The 27,157-nt window shown below is 45.4% G+C and overlaps 1 protein-coding gene across 8 annotated transcripts in view; it reads left to right on the top strand.

The window, feature by feature from the left end:
• Positions 1-27,157, top strand: part of LOC137326578 (MAPK/MAK/MRK overlapping kinase-like) — a 136,282-nt gene that overhangs the window by 40,832 nt on the left and 68,293 nt on the right. For all 8 annotated transcript variants that reach the window (XM_067991822.1, XM_067991816.1, XM_067991819.1 and 5 more), the window contains 2 exons: positions 14,044-14,122; positions 14,493-14,541. In XM_067991822.1, the coding sequence (XP_067847923.1) occupies positions 14,044-14,122; positions 14,493-14,541 (128 nt within the window). The remainder of the gene's footprint in view (positions 1-14,043; positions 14,123-14,492; positions 14,542-27,157) is intronic.

The following is a 27,157-nucleotide window of genomic DNA, read 5'->3' as shown; positions in this document are numbered from 1 at the left end:
ACTTTGCTGATGATTGAGAGTAGACTGATGGGGCGGTAATTGGCCGGATTGGATTTGTCCTGCTTTTTGTGGACAGGACATACCTTGGCAATTTTCCACATTGTCAGGTAGATGCCAGTGTTGTAGCTGTACTGGAACAGCTTGGCTAGAGGCGCAGCTAGTTCTGGAGCACAATTCTTCAGCACTACAGCCGGGATGTTGTCGGGGCCAATAGCCTTTGCTGTATCCAGTGCACTCAGCCGTTTCTTGATATCACGTAGAGTGAATCGAATTGGCTGAAGACTGGCTTCTGTGATGGTGGGGATATCGGGAGGAGGCCGAGATGGATCATCCACTCAGCACTTCTAGCTGAAGATGGTTGCAAATGCATCAGCCTTGTCTTTTGCACTCACGTGCTGGACTCCGCCATCATTGAGGATGGGGATGTTTGCAGAGCCTCCTCCTCCCGTTAGTTGTTTAATTGTCCACCACTATTCACGACTGGATGTGACAGGACTGCAGACCTTTTGATCTAATCCGTTGGTTGTGGAATCGCTTAGCTCTGTCTATAGCATGTTGCTTCTGCTGTTTAGCATGCATGTAGTCCTGAGTTGTAGCTTCACCAGATTGGCACCTCATTTTTAGGTACGCCTGGTGCTACTTCTGGCATGCTCTTCTACACTCCTCATTGAACCAGGGTTGATCCCCTGGCTTGTTGGTAATGGTAGAGTGAGGAATATGCCGGGCCATGAAGTTACAGATTGTGCTGGAATACAATTCTGCTGATGGCCCACAGCACCTCATGGATACCCAGTTTTGAGCTGCTAGATCTGTTCTGAATCTATCCCATTTAGCACGGTGGTAGTGTCACACAACACATTGGATGGTATCCTCAGTGCGAAGACGGGACTTTATCTCCACGAGGACTGTGCGGTGGTCACTCCTTCCAATACTATCATGGACAGATGCATTTGCGACAGGTAGATTGGTGAGGACGAGGTCAAGTAAGGTTTTCCCTCGTGTTGGTTCGCTCACCACCTGCCGCAGGCCCAGTCTGGCAGCTATGTCCTTCAGGACTCGGCCAACTCGGTCAGTAGTGGTGCTACCAAGCCACTCTTGGTGATGGACATTGAAGTCCCCCACCCAGAGTACATTCTGTGTCCTTGCTACCCTCAGTGCTTCCTCCAAGTGGTGTTCAACATGGAGGAGGACTGATTCATCAGCTAAGGGAGGGCGGTAGGTGGTAATCAGCAGGAGGTTTCCTTGCCCATGTTTGACCTGATTCCATGAGATTTCATGGGGTCCAGAGTCAATGTTGAGGACTCCTAGGGCCACTCCCTCCTGACTGTATACCACTGTACCACCACCTCTGGTGGGTCTGTCCTTCCGGTTGGACAGGACATACCCAGGGATGGTGATGGAAGATCACCGCAAGAAATTCCTTCACGTGTGCGCCAGATATCGTGGCAGCTGCCATGATTCCTTCATCCTCCAACAATCCAATGTCCTGCCCCTCTTCCACGCACCCAACACCCGCAAGGGCTGGCACCTCGGGGACAAGGGTTACCCCCTGCACACGTGGCTCATGACACCTCTGAGGAACCCCACCACCGAGCAACAGTGTCGATATAATGACAGCCACACAGCTACCAGGTCAACAATTGAGCATGCTATAGGGCTGCTCAAGATGCGCTTCAGGTTCCTTGATCGTTCTGGGGGAGTGCTTCAGTACGTGCCAAACAGAGTGGAATGCATTATAGTCGTCTGTTGTGCCCTGCACAACATGGCACAACAGAGAGCGGTGCCGTTGGAGGGGACCCCATTCACATCTGCCACCCATATTGAGGCTGAGGAGGACGAGGCCAAGGAGGAGGAGCAACCCATAGGCAGAACAGCAACTCACCTGGCTGCTTGTGAGGCTAGGGAGTCACTGATATGTGAACGGCTCTCCTAACATCAGACAGTGTGAAGAGTCCAGTCCTCACCACCTGGACAGAGGAGCGGCTACGCCAGCCCCCTTCCCCGTCCCCTGCACAAAATAGTTGTGCAACTACACCAAACCCATTGTAGAGTGACCCAGTGGGTGGCATCAAGTGTGGGTGTTCATGGTGAACCTCATGAAAGGGATTTATTGCACAAGCCAGTCAAGCAGTAGTGGTGATAATAAGATTTATTGTAAGTGGAAAAAAAATCAATATAAATAAAAAAACATGACAAACCGTCAAACACCCTTGTGCATCCCCTTTGTGCTCACAAAACCTTTGCCTTACACTTCCAGCTACTCCTACGTGGTGCTTCCCCTGTGGCTGCAGCACAAATAGTGGCAGGTTGCTCTTGTTCATGCATTGACCGATTAGATGCTTTGGGCTGATGCCCTCTGGGTTTTGGTGCCCGTGAGGATCCCTCCAAAAACTGCTCCACCTGAACCTGTGCAGGGGCAGACTCGACCACCTGGAGAGGAGGCTGCATTGCGGGTACTGGTTGAGAGGGGGGCAACGAGTGAGATGTGGGAGCGCTTTGAGTGGCGTCCCTCTTCCATGACCCCTTTTGCCATCATTCCTCTCCTGGGCCAGGCCCACATCACTCCTACCACTCTGCTGGAGGACAGTTTGTAGAACATGTGTGAAGCCTTGTAAGGCCAGTGCTAGTGTATCTGCCTGCCTGTTTAAGGCGGCAGAAAGTTGCTCACCCTGAATCCGAACGGCTGTTGTCAGGGCCTCAATGGCCTCATTGTTGAGCCATCCTTGAAGCTCGATGGAGGCTAGCCTTCCCTCCATCGCAGACATTCCCGCGACACTATCTCACGTCCCTGTGACAGTATCCCACTCATGCAGGAGTTGGACTCCATCCTCTGCGCAATTGTGGAAAGTGCGCATTGCACCTGTTCCAGCACCTCGGAAATGTGCTGCTGCCCCTCGATCATTCTCCTTTTCGTGGATGGCCCCCAGGGTTCAGCATCTGTGTCCAGCTGAGCAGAGCCTGGAGAAGAATGCTCCCACCAACGCAGACTCTCCACAGCTGCCCCTGCCACCAGTGTCTGCTCGTGCTTACGTGTGTGGTGACTCACCATGTGCAACCCCAACCAAGTGATGACGGGGACCCACCGAGGTGTGTGTATCTGCCGGCTCGCCCTCCGCCATCACAGCAGTCACTGAAAGCCCTGTAAGAGAACAGTAGGCAATCTTAAGCATGATAACAGATGTTGAGGTGCTGAAAATGGCAAGGCCTGTTAACATCATTTGCTATTGTGAGTGCTGAATGTTAAAATTCTGTCACCAGCTGTTTGTCGGGTGTCAGTCTCGGCGTCCCCCAAGGACAGGCACTCGTGGGTGTGGCTCAATTCGAGAGCCTCCTGCTCCGCGACCCTGAGAACGACCTGATTTGCGGCCCCCCTCCGGTCTTCGCCCTCTCCTGTGCATTCTGGGCTCCCTTCTCCTATAAGGGGAGAAAGTAGAGAGGCATGAGTGAGGGATGGTGACGTAGCCAACAGCTGAATGCATTGGTTTGGGTGAGGCTGACCGTAAAAGAGATGCATCAGAGGGTGAATATAAGACAGTGCCATAATATTGTATGAGGATTGGGTTGAGTGGCAGTGGTGGGATGAGTACTGGGGAGGTGAGTAAGTGCAGGTAAGTTGAGGATGAGGTTTGAGTGGGTGAGAGGAGTGATGTGATAGAGTAGTGTTGGCAGTGCAGAAGGAGTGGGGTGGGGGCGGTGATGTGGAAGACGGAGTGTAGAAGAATGATTGTGTACTCACTTTGGCTGACCTAGTTAAGTCATTGAAGCGCTTCGTGCACTGGATCCATGTGCGGGAGACGTTGCTGCTGCTGCTGACCTCCTCTGCCACCTCAAGCCAGGCCTTCTTGGTGGCAGAGCCAGGCCACTTCCTCCCGTCCACCGGGTAGAATATCTCTCTCCTCCTCACCCCATCCAGTAACACCTGGAGTGAGGCATCATTAAACCTGGGAGCAGCCTTTCCCCTGGGCTGCTCCATGGTGCTCTTTTGGTTGTTTGCTGCAGGAGCAGCATTGGAGGAATGCCCCTTTTAAATAGGGCTCCTCCACCTGACAGCCTGTGATGTGGGTGCGCAGTCCACCCGCTGCGCAGGTTTCCAACGGGAAACCCAGAAGCCAAAGTAAGTGGCTTCAATTTACTCGTGATTGCATGGGGAATGCACCAATTTTACTGGGCGGGTTACCCACGTGTCCAGTCGCCCCCCCCCCCCCCCCCCACCCCTGCTGCCAACCCGCCTCCCTGGTAATATCGGGGCCATACCACCAAGGCAACATTTCATTCAATGAGTTTCTGTACCACACGAGTCGATCAATGGCATTGCATCGATCTATGGCGTTGCATATGGGGAGTAAAGACCAAGTGCAGTCTTCAAGTGAAAGGGAGTTACAGGGCAGGGGATAATTGGACGTGAGTGTGTAGATGTGTTTCAGTTCTCATTTTGAAGTCATATATTCTGTCCTTATTTTTATATAATTAGTTGATATTTCGTGGCATTGCACATGCAGACAAAGTGCAACATTCAGGTCAAGCAGGGTTCGAGGGCGGAGAGATAATTGAACCAAGAAAGGAGAGGGGGGAAGAAGGCAGGGGGAGGCACAGGAAGGTGAAGGTTAGAGAGATATGGAGGGAGAAGGAAGATGGAGAGGGAGGAAATGAAAGACAGAGGGAGGTGGACAATCTAAAGAGTGAGGGAGAAGAAAGGGGAGGATGGCGGATGGAATCTGAGGGAGAGGGGAGAGTAAGAAAGGAAGGAGGGGCAGATGGAGAGGTGAGGGGAAAAGAGGGTTGGAGGTGCTGAAATTACTGCTTAATGGGGGCGGGGGAGTGATCTTGGCATTTCTTTTTAGGGAGAGATTTGCATGTTGTCTGCTCCTGTGCTTTTCAATTCAATAGGGGGCAAGGGGGACTATTGTGAGCTTAATGTGCGCTCCAGTAATTATTGGTTCTTGAGAGGGATAGGATTTTGATGAGTTTTGGAAGTTTGATGCATGCTCAAGGAATTACTACCTCGTGTGTTGGGGGTGGAGGAAGTTGCGTTACTTTGCTGTCTTGTCCATGGATTAAATGTTTACTGGAGGGGAGGATTGGGTGCTGCGTCACTTTTCTCATTTAAATTACTGCATATTACTAGCTAGAGTCAGCTCTGGCTCAGTGGTACTTTTCTCATCTCCTAGTCATGTCATCGGTTCAAACCACATTGCTGAGCCTTGAGCACGTAATGTAGGCTGACCTGAGGGAGTTCTGAATTTTTGGCAGTTCGGGAAGGTTCTCCATAATAAATAGTATTTTAGTGTCTCCATCACCAATTTGATTGCTAAACACTCCTTCTCGACTATTGCCTAGTTCCGTTCTCAAGGTAGCCACTTTCTACTCAGGTACATTGTGGAATGCTCGGCCCCTTCGATAATCTTGAATAGTACTGCCCCTTGTCAAATGTTCGACGCATCTGTCTGGAAGATGAACTCCCGGGAGAAATCCAGAACAATCAGTACCGGGTCTGAGCATAAAGCATCCTGGAGGTCCCCAAATGCTGTTTCCCCACCAAGGGTCCATCGGACCATATTCGGCTCCCGAGATTTGATTTGATTAGATCAGTCAAAGGGAGACTGATCTTGGTGGCGAAGTCACTGACAAGCCCCAGATAAGTTCAATTTTTTTTTCATCCCGGGTCTGGGCCATTTGCTAATAGCCTCTACTTTGTCAAGTTGGGGCTAGCCTGCCCCTGACTACATACTCCAAGCAATACGCCTCTGACAAGCCCAAATGGCATTTTATGGGTTGGCTGTCAAACCTGCCTGTCTTAAGCTATCCAGGACCGCTTCTAATTTTTTTTGACTCCCAGTCTTCGCTGTAGTTTACAATTATCATCTAGGTATACAGTGGCATACAGAGCATGAGGCCTCAAAATCTGATCCATTAGCTGCTGAAAGGTGGCAGGAGCCCCGTGCAGCCCACATGGCTTCACTTGGTACTGTGTAGACCTTCAGGTTACAAAAGCCTTTTTGTTTTGGCAGAATCCGGTAACAGTATCTGCCACTACCCTTTCGTAAGGGCCAGGGTGGACAGGAAGTTGGCATTTCCCAGACATTCAATTAGCTCGTCCACCCACGGCATGGGGTAAGCATCAAACACAGAGACTTTGTTTAATTTTTTTAAGTCATTACAGAATCTCCACGACCCATCAGGTTTTGGTACCATAACTATAGGGTTTGACCATTCATTGTGAGACTCTTCTGTTACCCCTAGCTCTAGCATTGTCCTGTTCTCTTGGGAGACCTCCTGTCTTTTCCCCTTGGGGATCCGGTACATTTTCACAGAGCCCGTTATCCTCAGAGGCGTTACAATATCATGTTTAATAACATGAGTTTTCCTGGGTCGAGAGGTTAAAAACATTCCTGTTTCTTTCAGCTAATTTTAGCAGTTTTAGTTGCTGCCGTGCTGTTAGTTCTTCAGCCAGGCTGAATAACTTTGTAATTTACGGGACCTGCCATTGAGCCACGAGTTTGCTCCCAGGCATGGGAACCAGATGCAATTCTCGGTTGCCCTGAAGGAACTGCCTCACCCTGACCTGCTTATTTTAGTAGACCCGTTGCTTTTCTTAGACTTTTACCAGGTATTCCTTTACCATAGGATTGACTGCCTCCACCCTCCTTTTCAGGATGTGTTCTACCACCTTCTGAGAAAGGCTATTCTGTTCCTACCATTCCTTCCTAATAATATCTAGAAGCCCATGGGGTTGTCTCTCATAGAGAAGCTCGAATGTTGAAAACCTCGTGGAGGCCTGTGGAACTTCTCGAATTGCAAACATTAGGTAAGGTAACAAGGCATCCCAGTTCTTACCATCCCTGTCTACTACTTTCTTTGAAATACTTTTGAAAATTTTATTGAAATGCCCTACTAACCCATTGGTCTGGAGATGATATACCAAGGTTCGTGGAGCCTTAATCTTTAACAATGCATGTAAGTCTCCCATTAGTTTGGATATAAATGGAGTCCCCTGATCGGTCAGAATCTCTTTGGGAATTCCTACCCTGGAAAACACCCGTACCAATTCATTAGCAACGTTTCTTGATGCCACGTTCTGTAAGGAACTAGCCTCTGGATACCTGGTCGCGTAATTAACTACCACTAAAATATACTGGTATCCCTTGGCAGATCTTTCCAAAGGCCCCACCAGCTCCATAGCAATTATTTCAAATGGTACATCGATTATGGGTAGGGGGACCAACAGAGCACGGAGATGAGTTTAGGTCTTGCCAATTGACATTCTGGACAGGAATTGCAATAGAATTGGACTTCTTTATAAATCCCTGGCCAAAACAATCGTTGTAAGATTTTCTCTTGGGTTTTTTCTACCTTCAGATATCAGCCCAAGAAGTATTTATGGGCCAGATCTAATACTAGGCATCGATAGGATTTTGGAACCAATAGTTGTTCTACCCCTACCCGGTACTCACTGGTCACCCTGTACAACAAATCATTCTCAATTATATAGTAAGGCCTAGCCCTTTTTTAATTTACCTTCTACCAGGTGTCCATTAAACAATACCACTTCTGTTTTCACGCTCTGAAAAGTCGGGTCATTAGTCTGTTCCTATTTGAAATCTGTTATACTCATGTAAAACTCCTCGAGGGAGTCTTCCCATCTCCTAAGAAGGTCCTCTCGGGAACTTTTTCCCTCTGCGCCTGACAGAGGTGCTCTACCATTGGGAAGGGTCTCGAGTTGATCTCCCACTAAACTCGGAGGGTCCTGTTCTCTCGCTCCTCGAGCCTTATACCGTCTCTGCTCTCTTCGGTTTTCGTTTCTTCCCAATCCCCTGAAATATGATGGGGTCTTCAAAGGGAAATTTTTGAGCGAACTCCTCATTAGTGTGCGACATGGGCCTATTCTGAACCTCGTTTTTACGAGGGCTTCAAATTCTGGAAGATCTCTTCCCAGGATCACTGGTTGAAGGAGGCTTGGGACTACAAATGTGGTCCTCCCCTGACCTTTCCCATCATACTCTAAAGCCACCGTAGTAGTGGGGTAATACTACACATCCCCATGCACCCACTGTACCCCTGCTTTGGACCCATGAAGTAACTGGGAAAGCCGGTCCAGATTGGTGGCTACCAAAGTCATGCTCTACCAAATCAGTCAGCGTGGTGAACTCTTTACCATTTATCTTTTATGGGCTTTAAAAAAAAATGGGTGGCCTCCACATGGCTCACGGTTCACAATATGCTAATCAGATAATCCTCCCCAGGGGCTGGGTTCTGGTTACCCAGACTACAGTCCATAGGTTCCTCAATGTTAGGATATCATCTTGCAATATGCCCTAACCCATCATAACGATAACAGCTTATCAGATTTAACATTTTTAACTTTATCAAAGAGGTTACAATATCCCTTCACAGCTTCTTGCTGCACTTCAGCAACCCCTTCTCCCATACAGTCTTATTGGGATCTTCGCGGTTCTTCGGGCAAGGAGGGCGCATAGGGTCCTGGAGGAGACGTCTCCTTGATCACGAGCCAGTTCCTCCGCTGCCAGATGTCGCTATACCATGACCACCAACTCCAGGACGTCTGCCAGCTTTCCTTGTCCGACCCACCCCCTGCCTTAGTGGGTAGAGCTCGGATGAACCGGTACACGACAACCAGCTCCACAATCTTCGCCGGGTTATTTGTCTCAGGCTGCCGCCATCGCCGTGCCAGGAGAATCAGGTCGTACATCTGTGATCGTGGAGGTTTCCCAACGTCATAGGTTCAGGCTTGTAATTGTCACGCTCTCACCATGGGGGTTACTCCAGTATAGGGCAGGATTTCCTCCTTCAGCATCCGGTAAACAGCTGCATCAATCAGTTCCAAGTCAAAGTATGCCTTTTGGGCGTCCTCTACTAATAAAGGAGCCACAATCCCTGCCCACTGTTCTTTTGACCACTTTTCTTGCTCTGCACATCGTTCAAAGGCCAGAAGGTACCCTCCACATCGTTGTCTGGAGCCACCTTTTGCAATACCAAGCTAGGCCGGATAGACTGCAGGTCTCTCGTCTTAGATCCTCCTGACACCAGTCCCTGCATCAAATTCTGGATTTCGGCCTCAGTTCTTTCCGCTTTCGCCTTCATAATCCGAATCATTTCTTGTTGGAATTCCAGAATCTTGCTAGTCTGCTTCTGTTGTGCCAATGTGACCTACATGAATGCTCTCAACATTTCCTCCATGATGGTGGATCTTGGCTTTTCTCAGAGTACCAAAATCTCACTCCTGACACCACGTGTAACAAGCTAGAGCAGGCCCAGGACCCAGTTGTCAACTAGGCACGCAGACTAGAGCTTAATGTTAAAACATGCAAGGTTTATTCACCCATGGCAGTGGTGTCTTTAAGTGCAGAGATGAAAAATACAGTAACAGGGATTACTTTCCAGCATACAGATACAGGTACAGAAAATGCACTCAACTTTCACCAAGGTCAGAGAGAAAATCTGCAGTAGCTGAGAAGAATGTCCAGAATTGAACAGCAAACTATCATTTGGAAACGCAGAACCTTCCCAGTAAAAGAAAGACCTTGCACAATTTGCATTTATATAGCACCTTTCAGGATCTTCAGTGTACCAAAGCACTTCACAGGCAATTAAGTACTTTTGATTTCATGGTATGCGTTGCTCTGATTCTGTTCATTTTAGGTGGTTTTGACACTGATGCATTGAGGATTGCATGGTGTCTTTTAATCCATTCTGTTGCATTTCTCCTTGTTTCTATTTTGCTCCAGCAGCTGTATGGGTTTGGGTGTGTAAAATCTAGAGTAGGAAGAGTGGTTAGAATGATTTCCTGGGGAGCGGATCACATTACTTTCCAGCATACAGATTCTCACTCTTAGCTCCTTTCTCCCCAACTGAACTATTTCCCTGCCTTTTATCCTTCCAGGCTTGGAATCGTTCCTGATTGACCTGAATTGCCTTTAAAGATTTCTTAAAGTTATACTGCCTTGCATTGGTCATGCTGACATTTTATACAATTTCTTAAAGCTGTACCCTTCTAGCGAATACAGAGCTCTCAAAAGCCTATGGCTCACATTTCGTCCCTTTCTCACTCTGTCTAACTTTTATCCCTCAACCGACACCACCAAAACAGTCTATCCGGACATTTATCTCATTGTTGTTTGTAAGACATGACAATGCAAATTGGCTGCTGCATTTCCCTACATTCCAACAGTGACTACACGTCAAAAGTACTTCATTGCCTGTGAAGTACTTTTGAAGTGTAGTCACTGTTCGAACACAAAACAAATAGTAAGAGCTACAAAAAGAGAGTATGAAAAGAAACTTGCAAGGGATATCAAAACCAATACGAAGAACTGTTATAGTTACATTAGGAAAAAGAGGGTGGTCAGGAGCAGCGTTGGCCCCTTAAAATCTGAAAGTGGGGATATTGTCATTGACAGTGGGGAAATGGCAGACATGTTGAATAATTACTTTGCATCAGTATTTACAGTGGAAAAAGAGGATTGCATGCCGGAAATCCCAAGAAAACTAATATCGAATTGGGGACAGGGACTCAATAAAATTAACATAAGTAAAACAACAGTAATGCAGAAAATAATAGCACTAAAGAGTGACAAATCCCCAGGACCAGATGGTTTCCATCCCAGGGTTTTAAAGGAAGTAGGTGAGCACATTGCAGATGCTCTAACTTATAATCTTTCAAAGTTCTCTAGATTCAGGAACCATCCCTCTAGATTGGAAAATTGCACATGTCACTCTGCTTTCTAAGAAGGGAGAGAGAGGGAAACCAGGAAATTATAGACCAGTTAGCCTAACATCTGTTGTGGGAAAAGTGCTGGAGTCTATAATTAAGGATAGGGTGACTAAACACCTCGAGAATTTTCAGTTAATCGGAGAGAGCCAGCATGGATTTGTGAAAGGTAGGTCGTGCCTGACAAACCTGATTGAATTTTTTGAAGAGGTGACTAAAGTAGTGGACAGAGGAATGTCAATGGATGTTATTTATATGGACTTCCAGAAGGCGTTTGATAAAGTCCCACATAAGAGACTGTTAGCTAAGATAGAAGCCCATGGAATCGAGGGAAAAGTACGGACTTGGTTAGGAAGTTGGCTGAGCGAAAGGCGACAGAGAGTAGCGATAATGGGTAGGTATTCACATTGGCAGGATGTGACTAGTGGAGTCCCGCAGGGATCTGTCTTGGGGCCTCAATTATTCACAATATTTATTAACGACTTAGATGAAGGCATAGAAAGACTCATATTTAAGTTTGCCGATGACACAAAGATTGGTAGTAATGTAAGCAGTGTAGATGAAAACATAAAATTACAAAGCGATATTGACCGATTAGGTGAATGGGCAAAACTGTGGCAAATGGAATTCAGTGTAGACAAATGTGAGGTCATTCACTTTGGACCAAAAAAGGATAGAACGGGGTACTTTCTAAATGGTAAAAAGTTAAAAACAGTGGATGTCCAAAGGGACTTAGGGGTTCAGGTACATAGATCATTGAAGTGTCATGAACAGGTGCAGAAAATAATCAATAAGGCTAATGGAATGCTGGCCTTTATATCTAGAGGACTAGAGTACAAGAGGGCAGAAGTTATGCTGCAGCTATACAAAACCCTGGTTAGACCACACCTGGAGTACTCTGAGCAGTTCTGGGCACCGCACCTTCGGAAGGACATATTGGCCTTGGAGGCAGTGCAGCGTAGGTTTACTAGAATGATACCCGGACTTCAAGGGTTAAGTTACGAGGAGAGATTACACAAATTGGGGTTGTATTCTCGAGAGTTTTGAAGGTTAAGGGGTGATCTGATTGAAGTTTATAATATATTAAGGGGAACAGATAGGGTGAATAGAGAGAAACTATTTCCACTGGTTGGGGATTCTAAGAGTAGGGGGCACAGTCTAAAAACTAGACCAGACCTTTCAGGAATGAGATTAGAAAACACTTCTACACACAAAGGGTGGTAGAAGTTTGGAACTCTCTTCTGCAAACAGCAATTGATGCTAGCTCAGTTGCTGATTTTAAATCTGAGATAGATAGCTTTTTGGCAACCACAGGTATTAAGGGATATGGGCCAAAGGCAGTTATATGGAGTAAGGTCACAGATCAGCCATGATCTTATCAAATGGCGGAGCCGGCTCGAGGGGCTGAATGGCCTACTCCTGTTCCTATGTACACTGAAGATCCTGAAAGGTGCTGTATATATGTAAATTGTGCACGGTCTTTCTTTTACTGGGAATGTTCTGCGTTTCTAAATGATAGTTTGCTGTTCAATTCCGGACATTCTTCTCAGCTACTGCAGATTTTCTCACTGACCTTGGTGAAAGTTGAGTGCATTTACTCTTAATGAAGAAGATGAGAGTTCTGGTCAGTGGCAGTTGGTTGGGTGACTATGGATTCTTTTCGCTGGGTTTTTTGCTGATTTCACAGTGTGCGTTGCTCCGATTCTGTTCATTTTAGGTGGTTTTGACACTGATGCGTTGAGGATTACGCGGTGCCTTTTAATCCATTCTGTTGCATTTTTCCTTGTTTCTATTTTGCTCCAGCAGCTGTTTGGGTTTGCGTGTGTAAAATCTAGAGTAGGAAGAGTGGTTAGAATGATTTCCTGGGGAGCGGATCGCATGCAGTTGAAGAAATGACGAGGCTTTCCTGATATACTTCATTGGCAATTAATTAGTGGTACAATTAAAGGAGAAACAGAATGTTCTGACAAGCTTTCAGCTGGCATCATCTCCAGCACTCTTGAAAGCCTCTCTCCACTGGATGTGCATGGTTTCCTCCTCATAGTGGGTAAGTGATCTGAGATTGGAGGTCCCCTACCTGTCTGTTATGCATTGTTCTTCATTTAAAAAGTATACAAAAAGTGAGAATTACCTTTGTTTACCATGAGATGCAGTAAAACCCAGGAATCTTCAAACATTTACTGCAGCAAGCAATTAGATTCCATGTGAAAAGGCAAACTCCGAGTTGGAGGCAGTTACAATGCTTGGAACTTGCCTGTACTATACAATTCTCATTGAGCCTGGAAATTATGGCAGGGTCATCTTATATTATCAGTAAAGCAGAAGTCCCATCCCATCCCAAATCTGGGCTAATGTGTTTCTGTACCACTGGACACAAATCTATATATCTATGTACACACAGAGGGATATAGAAAAGAGAACAAAATATTAGTATATATTTTGTTTTGTTTCGTGGGGCATGAGTCTAACTTCAGGGTAGGTCTCAGGATGACCTGACTGCTGAGGATTTGGTGGTGTTAGGAGGGAGTCGATGCTGGGAGTGCGAAGCCAAGTCTTGGAGTAAAGAGCAAGCCCGGCTGCTGGTCAGAAAGGGAGTCTGGGCTGATGCTACAGTAGTTAGGGTTTCAGGGTTAGCTAATGTATCAGGTGGTGTTACAGTCAACATACATTCCACTCACCAGCATAGGAATGGCTAGAGTTGTGGGGAGCTGTGTGGCAAAACTTCTGAGTTGGTAGGCCAGCTAATAGATCAGATGTTTAAATGCCAGCTGATTTTACTAATAAAGGTAGAATAGCCAAGGTGAGTAAAGGATAAAAATGCTGGCAGTCCCAACTTCCACTAGTCTCCTATTATTTTTGAAATTCTCACAGATAATTAACCACGTAGATAGTGGGAGTGTGGATAATTACAGTTGTACCATATTTCTAGACATGGTCACTACCACCATTCCGTACTTTTATTTAATAAACGTCAAATAAAAGAACAGAATGGTTATAATAATATCTATGCTGGTGAATACAAAGGAAAAGACAAAACATAACAAAGAAACTCAAAACATAAGGCCACTTCCATCAATGTCTCTGTCATTAGTCCAAAATTGAACAGAACAAATAAGACTTTTATGAAAATGGTGACATGATAGCCTGAAGAACCAGTTCATTCTATCCATTTGCTGTTTTACTGATCCTAGGAACATTTTGAAAGTGTGTTTGAATTACATAGTCTATGAGTATAGCAACAGATTGCAGGTGAAGTTATTGTTTAAGAGAACAGTTGACTTTTTTGTAAGATTTACAATACATTCTTTTATTTACAGGGCGAAGGAACCTTTTACCCGAAGGCAAAATAAAGAGTTACATGTATCAACTATGTAAGTCCCTTGATTACATGCACAGGTAAGGAAAGCATTAACAGTGAAAATGAGCATCATAAATATTTTTCAGCTAATATTATTAAGCTGAGTTAATTTACAATAACTTTAAGATGTTTAAATTTACTTTAAGGAAAATTTTGGCTGAGTGTAATGTCTGACAATATCGATTATATTTATTCAAAGAAGCATATGCACATAAAAATGTATCAGTTAATAACAGAAATTCATTGTATATTCGGGAGTTTTATTTGATACTTGCAAGGAAAAGAAGCATTTTATTTATATTTTTTGAGATTACCAGTGGCATAGTGATAAAATTGATTAGGAAATTATAAATCAGAAAGTCATGGCACGGCACATAGATTTACAAAAACTGCTTTTATTCACTACAGAAATGGAATTTTTCACCGAGATGTAAAGCCAGAAAATATCCTAATTAAGGTATGTTATATGTACTTGTATAGTCCTTCAACACTCAGTAGTACAGAGCAATAGGATGCTAGTTCACGCTCTCAGTTTTCCCTCATGGTGATTAACCAGTCTTAGCTGTGTTGTCAGGAGGAAGTGCTTTGGCTATTGACTGAGAAATAGAAAAAATCACATTGATTTAGCCTGGGGTGATCTTTTGAGCTTGAGATTAAGGCAGAGTAGAGGGAAGTTTACTCTGTATCTGGGTGGACTGTACTTGACCTAGAAGTGCTTGTTGCTAACATGAGGTGGCTAAAATGGAAAGTGTTCCATTTGGTAACACTGACCCACCTTCACAAGCATAAAAAACAGCATTATGTTTTTGTAAAAATTGAAACATATGGCATGCAGTATATAAAGAAAAACTTTAAGAAATTCACAGTCTTTGACTAAATTGGCTTTGTATAAAATTTAATGAGATATGATGCATAATCGTAATATGCACCAATATATTACATTTTGAGACCGTAAGGTCGAAAATCTATGGCCCTTCTGGCGCAATCCTGCTGTAACTTGGAGGAGGTGGAGCGGTGAGTTGCCCACAGGAAGGTCTGGAAACTAGACTAGGACCTGAAAATGCTAGGACCCCAGCCTTACATTGGGGATTCCGGGATGTGGGGGGTGGAGCCTCTGTCCACCCCAAACATGGCCATTGGCGTAAGGAGGGGTGGGGCTGGGATCAGGGAGTTCGCAATTTCCCAGCCCTCAGTGAGACCTATATAAGATTGGTAGAGGTACACCCAGTGAGACCAGGAGTACCATGTCAACCAGGGCAGAAATGGGGCTTACCTGTGTGTCCAAGATGAACACTATTTTAAAAATAAATTGCAAATGTGGCAATTTTGTTTTGTTTCTACGGGGCCCTGGCCTGACAATCACTGCTGGACTTTCCAGCTTCTTCACAATGGTAGACACGCTAGATGTTCCCCTAGTGGTATGGGTGTCTGCCATTGCAATGTAACGTACAGAACCATCCCCACACCCTAGAAAGTCCACCATGGTGAACAGTAGAAGTTCCCGGTGGGTTCATCTCAGCCCTATCGCAGGGATGTTCTCCAACGCAGATTCCCAGGGCCCTTCTGTTTTTTTTGACCCACAAGGTGGCACTATAAACATAAATACTGTTATATATTTCCTGTTTTAAAATGTTTTCCCCAAGGTGTATTTTGTGGGTATTTCCCCTTTTTCTGTAATTTAATTCCCTTCTTCGCCTGTCTGGTTAGCCAAGAGGGTAGGTACAGCTGTAGCTGTCTATTAACACCACCAAAAATTCAATTGCTGGTCATTTATTTATTTGCTATTCATGGGATCTTGCTGTCTGTAAATTGACTGCTATGTTTGCCTACATAACAGCAGTGACTACACATCAAAAAGTAAATTTATTGGTAGTGAAGTGATTTGATCTATCATGAAGACATGAAAAACACTAGATAAATACATTCTTTCATTCTATTAGGAATTGCTAGAGGCTGTCCAGTGATCAAGACACCACAGACTCTGTGCTGGGCCCTGTAGCTATTGCTGAGTGTCACCACACTGCTCTTGTCATCAATTATTTCTGACCTTTAGAAATATAGGGGTATATTTTCCAGCACTGGTGCCCCCAGAGCCAGTTTTGTACCTCCCTATTTTTGGAACTGCTGACTTCCAAAACTTATTTGGTTATGCTAATTATTTGTGCAGTGAATTGCCTGAATGCAGGGAACATTAGAAAATTGGGTCGGTTGAAGCATATGCCTGCAAAAGAATCTATGCAATTTTCCTTCCATTAAATTAAATGGATAGAATATCAGATAGGTCCCTTTACTGGCGGGTGATCCTACTTACCCGATTTTCTAATATTCACTGTGCCCAGACAATCTAGTGCGCATGGGCACAGACCCAAGACAATTTTGTTAAAACTTCCTCTCTTCTCTTTCACCTACATACAAGCATACACATAACAACAAGACCATCACACATAGTATCTTACAAGGGAAGCCCTGTTCCAAGTTGTTTCTTAGAGCTAGAATTCTAGCAGACGTTCCTCTTCTGCCATTGTAGGCCTAGGATAGCAGCTTACGAGGAGCCCCAAAAAGGAAGGCAAGCAGTTTACTTTTCATGGCAGAGCCCTTGAAGCCTTCCTTTCTGTCCTGCTCAGCAGTGCTAGGAGAGGACCTTGCAAGCTGTCTCCTGGACTATCCCTGCCACCAGTACCTGCTGCTGCTCGCTCATGCTGGGTGTTTCACCATCTAACTCACTATCTAACCCACGTGGAGTGCCAATGTCTGTGTTGTTGCTTGTGAGGGATAGAGTGCATGACAGTGTATCTTCAAGAGGATTGCCCCTTGCCGCTGAGAAGGACCTAGAGGAAAGAAAGAAGGGCCAAGTGTTAGGATGGCCCTAAGAAGCAGGACAGTAGCAGGTAAATCTTGAGATTGCAGCTTGAAGATGTGAAGCTTGCATATTTGTTGAAGTGATTGAAGGATCAGAAGTAATATGCAGATACCCTGCTCAGGTAAGCCGCCAGCATTGCCTGCCCCAGGTACAGTTATGTTACTGGACTAGTAATCCAGAAGCCTGAACTAATAATCCGTAGATCGTGAATTCAAATCCCATAGCAGTTTAAGAACATAAAGAATAGGAGCAGGAGTAGGCCATATGGCCTCTCGAGCCTGCTCTGCCATTCAACAAGATCATGGCTGATCTTCGACCTCAACTCCACTTTCACGCCTGATCCCCATATCCCACAATTCCCTTAGAGTCCAAAAATCTTATCGATCTCAGCCTTGAATATACTCAACAACTGAGCATCCACAGCCCTCTGGGGTAGAGAATTCCAAATATTTACGACCCTCTGAGTGAACAAATTCCTCCACTTCTCAGTCCTAAATGTCCGACCCCTTATCCTGAGACTATGTTCCCTAGTTCTGGACTCCACCCAGGGGAAACATCCTCTCAGCATCTACCCTGTCAAACTCTCTTCGAATCACCTCTCATTCTTCTAAACTCCAGAGAATATAGGCCCATTCTACTCAATCTTTCTGCATAGGACATCCCAAGAATCAATCTAATGAACCTTCGTTGCACCGCCTCTAAGGCAAGTATATCGTTCCTTAGGTAAGGAGACCAAAACTGTACACAGTACTCCAGGTGTGGTCTCACCAAAGCCCTGTACAATTACAGCAAGACTTCCTTACTCTTGTACTCCAACCTCCTTGCAATAAAGGCCAACATACCATTTGCCTTCCTTATTGCTTGCTGTACCTGCATGTTAACTTTCTGTGTTTCGTACAAGGACACCCAAATCCCTCTGAATACCAACATTCAATAGTTTCTCACCATTTAAAAAATATTCTGTTTTTCTATTTTTCCTACCAAAGTGAATAACCTCACATTTCCCCACATTATACTCCATCTGCCACCTTCTCGCCCACTCACTTAACCTGTCAATATCCCTTTGGAAACTCTTTGTGTCCTCCTCACAGCTTACTTTCCCACCTAGCTTTGTGTCGTTAGCAAACTTGGATACATTACACTCGGTCACTTCATGTAAGTCATTAATATAGATTGTAAATAGCTGAGGCCCAAGCACTGATTCCTGCGGCACCCCACTAGTTACAACCTACCAACCCAAAAATGACCCATTTATTCCTAGTCTCTATTTTCTGTCCGTTAACCAATCCTCAATCCATGCTAATTTTCCCCCCCAATCCCATGAGCCATAATCTTGTGTGACAACCTCTTGTGTGGCACCTTATCAAATGCCTTTTGAAAATCCAAATATACTATATCCACTGATTCCCCCTTATCTACTCTGAGAATTTGAATTTAGTTTAAAAAGAAATCTGGAAATAAAAAGCTGGTATCAGTAAAAAGTGACCATGAAGCTGTCAGATTGTCGTAAAAATCCAAATGGTTCACTGATGCCCTTTAGGGAAGGAAACCTGCCGTCTTTATCTGGTCTGACCTATATGTGACTACAATGCCACATCAATGTGGTTGACTCAGAAGTGGCCTCGTAAGCCACTCAGTTATACCAAAAAAAACATTGCTCAGGGCAACAAGGGATGGGCAATAAACACCGGCCTTGCAGGTGACGCCCACATCCTGAGAAGATAATTTTTTAAAAATTCACTATCTCTCCTGCTTTCCCTATTTTAGCCGTGTCATCAAATTAGATAAAATTACATTTAGTTTCAATATCCAAGTCATTAATGTAGGTTAGGAACAACAGGCAGCCAAGCACTGATGCCTGAAGGACCCTACTCAACATCTCTCGGTATTCTGACATTAACTTCACCCGTGAGTACACTCTCCTTCCTTTGTTAGCTGGCTTCTGATCTGGTTTTACATTTAGCTCAGGATTCCTGTGACTTTGTTTAATCAGGAGTCTTTTGTGCGGTCCTGTCAAAAGCTTTCTGAAAATTCATGAAACTACATCGTAGGGAGTTCCGCTAATTTAGATAAACTGAGCCCAAAAATCTACGTGCGGCCCCATCCCAGGATAAGTGCCAGGATGTGCTAGCCTGCAGGTTCCACAGCTGACCCTGCTGAACTTCGTGGGTTAGGAGGTGGGGCCAAGAGAAACAGACCATTGATATGCCCCTCCCCTCCCCTGCAGTGGAAGAGACTGGATACTGCAGCATAGGCAGCTGGTTGGGGGGTGGGGGGGTGGAAGGGGGAGGGGAGGGGGGGTGGGGGGGGGAAGGGGGAAGGGCCAGGCTCCACCCTGGAAACTAATTAAAATTTCCTCCAGTGGCACTCCTTTGTAAATATTTGAAAACATTTAAAATAAAATTAGTACACCTCTTTGGGAGTAATTAATTGGCTGTAAAGCACTTTTGGATGTCCTGAGGATGTGAAAGATACTATATAAATACAACTTTGTTCTTTCACAACCTCAGGACTTTACAGAGAATTAAATACTTTGAAGTGTAATCACTGTTGTATTGTAAGGAATCACGGCAGACCATTAGCACACAGCAAGATCCCAAAAACAGCATTGAAATACATGACCTGACCATCTTTTTTTTTGTGATGATGGTTGAGTAGATACCTGATTCATTCTCATATGATATTCCACAAAGGTTTATTTCTGTTGGTGATCCCACAGAGAGTTGGCACAAAACATTATTCTGTCCATCTGTTACGCATTTGGGGCCTTGCTTTAGATATTCTCTTGGGTACAGTAGTTGTAAGATATTCAGACTATTTACAGTAACGCCTGTAATTGGTCTGAGCATGTTGCGTTTAATGGTATGTCGTACTGCTCAATATCTAGCTACATGATGGCGTAACCCAGGGATGTAACGATCATATCCCATTGTGATATGAACTGGATATTCTTGTCTTTGGCACATGTGCATCTTCAATTTCTATGAAGGTGGAATGAGCAGGCACTTGGTGAGATGAGGCCAGATACAAATAATTAAGCTGCTTTACTTTGCAGCCAATGAAGTAAAGAGAAACAGTTATGATTAGATTCACTTTGTTCAATCAATGCAACTTGTATTTGTGTAATTGTGCAAAAGAATGAACATGCTACACTTCCTACATTAGCAGGTAGTCTTACTTGACTTAAACAAATGAAGTCTTAACTACGCTCCTGCACTCTTCTTCTTAGCCTCATGAAACCTTCCCCTCACAGCTTTCTGTTTTTAAAAAAAACTTGACTGCCTTCGTGGCCTTTGCTGGATCCGGCTGTATCTCTGTTGTATATATTTCCCTCTGTTCACATCCAAGAAGAATGGTTTACCAGGCTGAGCGCCTGGGACCAGAGACTTCCCAACACAAAAGGTGTGAGATATTTATTGATCTCCAGAGAAGCTAACAAATTGCTTGTTGTTCACAGTCTTTGGGGAAATCAACTACCGTTAGTATATTAACCAATGATTGACTCAATGCCTTTTCTTAAACTTGTTTGAATACACTGGGGGTTAAATTGGATAACCCTCGAAACCGGGCGCTGGGGTCGCAGTGCACAATTAACCTGCGCCCGGTCGTTGAGATACAGGCAGCACGTAACATTTGTGCTCCCTGGTCATTTACCTGATATCTGTGAGCAGCCAGGCCTAGCTGCGCTGTTGAGTGGCTGCTCACCAGCAGGGAGGCCCTGATATCGCGCGAATGGCTAGCACCTCTTAAAGGCAGCCTGCACCTCTTATTTGCAAAATATAAGATATGGGTCCGCGTGGAGTCTGAACGGAGATTGGACGTCGCACATGTAAAACACAGATGCAGGTCCCATCCCTACGTTTACAAACTGTTGAATTATGTTAAAACATTGAATAAAGGTTGCGCACGACCAAATACCACATCCTCCAATCTGCACACCAGACCTCACCAATCTGGCGATCTGAGTTTGTACCGGGCCTGCGAGAAAGCGTGCACCAAGGTTCTCCAGTGATGCACTAGAGGCCCTGGTGCAAGAGGTGGACAGAAGGAGGGGCATCCTATATCTGCAGGGAGGCAAGAGGCCCTCCAGACATATGCTCAAGAGGCAGTAGGGTACAAAGTCAATGCCAGGCACATAGCACCACAAACATGGATGCGATGTAGGAAGAAGTTCAGTGCTTTGACATGAGTGGTCTAGGTGAGTGAAGTCAACTGTCAAGTGGCATCTCCTACCAACTGCACCATTAGCCGCATCCACTGCTCCATTCACTACACACGCCATCACCCACATACCAACAAACTCTTTCAATCAGTACTCAACTCTTCCAATCAGATGCTTCCTGTCACCAACATTACCACTGTTGCAAGCCACACATCCACACACACTAACATCTATTCAACCAGGAAGACACATCACCCAAACATCCTGCAGGACACTCACCGACACATGTCCCGCTTTCTTGCAGGAGAAGGTGGCGCTACCAAGGATATGGTAGCATAGTGTTGTGTTACTGGACTAGTAATCCAGAGGCCTGGATTAATAATCCAGAGTCGTGAGTTCAAATCCCACCACAGCAGCTGGGGAATTTAAATTCAATTAATTAAATAAAATCTGGAATAAAAAGACTAGTATCAGTAATGTTGGCCATGAAACTACCGGATTGTCGTAATAAGCCCATCTGGTTCACTAATGTCCTTTAGGGAAGGAAATCTGCTGTCCTTACCTGGCCTGGCCTATATGTGACTCCAGACTCTCAGCAATGTGGTTGATTCTTAATCGCCTTCTGAAATGGCCTAGCAAGCCAATCAGTTGTACAATCTCGCTACAAAAAGTCATAATAAGAATAAAACTGGACGGAACACCCGGCATCGGACCACTAGGCACCGGACACGACAAAGGCAAACCAAGCCCAGTCAACCCTGCAATGTCCTCCTCACTAACATCTGGGGACTTGTGCCAAAATTGGGAGAGCTGTCCCACAGACTAGTCAAGCAACAGCCTGACATAGCCATACTCACAGAACCATACCTTTCAGCCAACGTCCCAGACTCTTCCATCACCATCCCTGGGTATGCCCTGTCCCACCGGCAGGACAGACCCACCAGAGGTGGAGGTACAGTGATATACAGTCAGGAGGGAGTGGCCCTGGGAGTCCTCAAGATTGACTCTAGACCCCATGAAATCTCATGGTATCAGGTCAAACATGGGCAAGGAACCCCCTGCTGATTACCACCTACCGCCCTCCCTTAGCTGATGAATCTGTCCTCCTCCATGTTGAGCACCACTTGGAGGAAGCACTGAGGGTAGCAAGGGCACAGAATGTGCACTGGGTGGGGGACTTCAATGTTCATCACCAAGAGTGGCTCGGTAGCACCACTACTGACCGAGCTGGCCGCGTCCTGAAGGACATAGCTGCCAGACTGGGCCTGCGGCAGGTGGTGAGCGAACCAACACGAGGGAAAAACCAATCTACCTGTCGCAGATGCAACTGTCCATGACTGTATTGGTAGGAGTGACCGCTGCACAGTCCTTGTGGAGACAAAGTCCCGTCTTCACACTGAGGACACCGTCCAACCTGCCTGCATCTCTTACTCTTCCTGGTGACCACCAGGAAGAGTAAGAGATGCAGGCAGGTAGTGCAGGGGTCCCCTGTGGCCATCCCCCTCTCAAACAGATATGCCACTTTGGATGCTGTTGGGGGGGATGGCTTATCAGGGGAAGGCAGCAGCAGCCAACTTCCTGGCACCACGGGTAGCTCTGCTGCACAGGCTGGGAGGAAAAAGAGTGGCAGAGCTATAGTGATAGGGGACTCAATTGTAAGGGGAATAGACAGGCGTTTCTGCGGCCGCAACCGAGACTCCAGGATGGTGTGTTGCCTCCCTGGTGCAAGGATCAAGGATGTCTCGGAGCGGCTACAGAACATTTTGGAGGGGGAGGGCGAACAGCCAGCTGTTGTGGTGCACATAGGCACCAACGATATAGGTAAAAAAGGGGATGAGGTCCTAAAAGCAGAATATAGGGAGTTAGGAGGTAAATTTAAAAATAGGACCTCAAAGGTAGTAATCTCAGGATTGCTGCCAGTGCCACGTGCTAGTCAGAGTAGAAATAGGAGGATATTTCAAATGAATACGTGGCTAGAGGAATGGTGCAAGGGGGAGGGATTCAAATTCCTGGGACACTGGAAACGGTTCTGGGGGAGGTGGGACCAGTACAAACCGGATGGTCTGCACCTGGGCAGGGCCGGGACCGCTGTCCTAGGAGGAGTGTTTGCTAGTGCTGTTGGGGAGGGTTTAAACTAAAGTGGCAGGGGGTTGGGAACCTGAGCAGGGAGAGAGAGGAAAGCGTAACAGGAAGGGACAGAAGGTATGGAGTAATAGGTAAAGTGTTAAAAAAGGAAAAAGCAGGAACTAAGCGTCACAAAACAGATTTGAAAGTTCTTTATCTGAATGCACGTAGCATTCGTAATAAAATGGACGAGTTAACGGCACAAATAACTACGTATGGGTATGATCTTGTGGCCATTACAGAAACATGGCTGCAGGGTGACAACGACTGGGAATTAAATATGCCAGGGTATTTAACAATCAGGAAGGACAGGCAGGAAGGAAGGGGAGGTGGGGTGGCTATGTTAATAAAGGAAGGAATCACTGTAATACAGAGAAATGATATTGGGACAAAGCATCAAGATAATGAAACAGTTTGGGTGGAGATAAGGAATAATAAGGGAAAAAAAACATTAGTGGGCGTAGTATATAGGCCTCCTAATAGTTGCAACTCTGCTGGAAGAAGTATTAATCAGGAGATAGTCGGGGCATGTAATAAGGGAACAGCCATAATTATGGGGGATTTTAATTATCATATTAACTGGACAAATCAAATTGGGCAGAGCAGCCTTGAGGACGAGTTCATTGAGTGCATCAGGGATGGATTTCTTGAGCAGTATGTAACTGATCCTACAAGGGGGCAGGCAACCTTGGACCTGGTCCTGTGTAATGAGTCAGGATTAATTAATAATGTCCTAGTTAAGGATCCCCTTGGAACGAGCGACCACAACATGGTTGAATTCCATATCCAATTAGAGGGTGAGAAGGTTGATTCTCAAACAAGCGTACTGAGCTTGAATAAAGGAGACTATGATGGTATGAGAGCGGAATTGATTAAAGTGGACTGGGAAAATAGATTAAAGGGTAAGACGGTACATGAGCAGTGGTGTTCATTTAGGGAGTTATTTTACAACTTTCAAAATAAATATATTCCACTGAGGAAAAAAGGGTGTAAAAGAAATGACAGCCATCCGTGGCTAAGTAAAGAAATCAAGGATAGTATCCGACTAAAAACAAGGACATATAAGGTAGCCAAACTTAGTGGGAGGATAGAAGATTGGGAATTCTTCAAAAGACAGCAAAAAGTAACTAAAGGATTGATTAAGAAAGGGAAGTTAGATTATGAAAAGAAATTAGCAAAAAATATAAAAACAGATAGCAAGAGTTTCTATAGTTATATAAAAAGAAAAAGGGTGGCTAAGGCAAACATAGGTCCCTTAGAGGATGAGACCGGGAAATTAATGGTGGGAAACATGGAGATGGCAAAAATGCTGAACAAATATTTTGTTTCAGTCTTTACAGTAGAGGACACTAAGAATATCCCAACACTGGACAAACAGGGGACTCTCGGGGGGGAGGAGCTAAATACGATTAAAATCACTCAGGAGATGGTACTCAGTAAAATAATGGGACTCAAGGCGGATAAATCCCCTGGACCTGATTGCTTCCATCCTAGGGTCTTGAGGGAAGTGGCAGTAGGGATTGTGGATGCTTTGGTGATAGTTTTCCAAAATTCCCTGGACTCAGGAGAGGTCCCGGCAGATTGGAAAACTGCTAATGTAACACCGTTATTTAAAAAGGGTAGTAGGCAGAAGGCTGGAAATTATAGGCCAGTTAGCTTAACATCTGTGGTGGGTAAAATTTTGGAGTCTATTATTAAGGAGACAGTAACGGAACATTTAGATAAGCATAATTTAATAGGACAAAGTCAGCATGGCTTTATGAAGGGGAAGTCATGTCTGACAAATTTGCTTGAGTTCTTCGAGGATATAACGTACAGGGTGGATAAAGGGGAACCAGTGGACATAGTGTATTTAGACTTCCAGAAGGCATTCGACAAGGTGCCACATAAAAGATTATTACTTAAGATAAAAAATCAAGGGATTGGGGGTAATATTCTGGCATGGGTGGAGGATTGGTTATCGAACAGGAAGCAGAGAGTTGGGATAAATGGTTCATTTTCGGACTGGCAACCAGTAACCAGTGGTGTTCCACAGGGGTCGGTGCTGGGTCCCCAACTCTTTACAATCTATATTAACGATTTGGAGGAGGGGACCGAGTGCAACATATCAAAATTTGCAGATGATACAAAGATGGGAGGGAAAGTAGAGAGTGAGGAGGACATAAAAAACCTGCAAGGGGATATAGACAGGCTGGGTGAGTGGGCGGAGATTTGGCAGATGCAATATAATATTGGAAAATGTGAGGTTATGCACTTTGGCAGGAAAAATCAGAGAGCAAGTTATTTTCTTAATGGCGAGAGACTGGAAAGTACTGCAGTACAAAGGGATCTGGGGGTCCTAGTGCAAGAAAATCAAAAAGTTGGTATGCAGGTGCAGCAGGTGATCAAGAAAGCCAACGGAATGTTGGCTTTTATTGCTAGGGGGATAGAATATAAAAACAAGGAGGTATTGCTGCAGTTATATAAGGTATTGGTGAGACCGCACCTGGAATACTGCATACAGTTTTGGTCTCCATACTTAAGAAAAGACATACTTGCTCTCGAGGCAGTACAAAGAAGGTTCACTCGGTTAATCCCGGGGATGAGGGGGCGGACATATGAGGAGAGGTTGAGTCGATTGGGACTCTACTCATTGGAGTTCAGAAGAATGAGAGGCGATCTTATTGAAACATATAAGATTGTGAAGGGTCTTGATCGGGTGGATGCAGTAAGGATGTTCCCAAAGATGGGTGAAACTAGAACTAGGGGGCATAATCTTAGAATAAGGGGCTGCTCTTTCAAAACTGAGATGAGGAGAAACTTCTTCACTCAGAGGGTGGTAGGTCTGTGGAATTTGCTGCCCCAGGAAGCTGTGGAAGCTACATCATTAGATAAATTTAAAACAGAAATAGATAGTTTCCTAGAAGTAAAGGGAATTAGGGGTTATGGGGAGCGGGCAGGAAATTGGACATGAAGCTGAGTTCGGATCGGTCAATGCCCTGTGGGTGGCGGAGAGGGCCCAGGGGCTAGGTGGCCGGGTCCTGCTCCGACTTCTTGTGTTCTTTAGATTTGTGGTTGGGATCAGATCAGCCATGATCTTATTGAATGGGCGGAGCAGGCTCGAGGGGCCGATTGGCCTACTCCTGCTCCAATTTCTTATGTTCTTATGTTCTTATGTACCACCGTGCTAAATGGGATAGATTCAGAACAGATCTAGCAGCTCAAAACTGGGCATCTGTGGGCCATCAGCAGCAGCAGAATTGTATTCCAGCACAATCTGTAACCTCATGGCCTGGCATATTCCTCACTACCATTACCAACAAGCCAGGGGATCAACCCTGGTTCAATGAGGAGTGCAGAAGAGCATGCCAGCAGCAGCACCAGGCATACGTAAAAATGAGGTGCCAACCTGGTGAAGCTACAACACAGGACTACTTAGATGCTAAACAGCGGCAGCAACCTGCTATAGACAGAGCTAAGCGTTTCCACAACCAACGGATCAGATCAAAGCTCTGCAGTCCTGCCACATCCATTCGTGAATGGTGGTGGACAATTAAACAACTAACGGGAGGAGGAGGCTTAGTAAACATCCCCGCCTCTAGCCAAACTGTTCCAGTAAAGCTACAACACTGGCATCTACCCGACAATGTGGAAAATTGCCCCTGTATGTCCTGTCCACTGAAAAAGCAGGACAAATCCAATCCGGTCAATTTACCACCCCATCAGTCTACTCTCAATCATCAGCAAAGTGATGGAAGGTGTCATTGACAGTGCTATCAAGTGGCACTTACTCACCAATAAACTGCTCACCGATGCTCAGTTTGGGTTCCACCAGGACCACTCGGCTCCAGACCTCATTACAGCCTTGGTCCAAACATGGACAAAAGAGCTGAATTCCAGAGATGAGGTGAGAGTGACTGCCCTTGACATCAAGGCAGCATGTTACCG

This window comes from Heptranchias perlo, chromosome 10 (genome assembly GCF_035084215.1).
Source record: "Heptranchias perlo isolate sHepPer1 chromosome 10, sHepPer1.hap1, whole genome shotgun sequence".
NCBI lineage: Eukaryota > Metazoa > Chordata > Chondrichthyes > Hexanchiformes > Hexanchidae > Heptranchias > Heptranchias perlo.
This window is presented reverse-complemented; position numbering and strand designations above follow the sequence as displayed.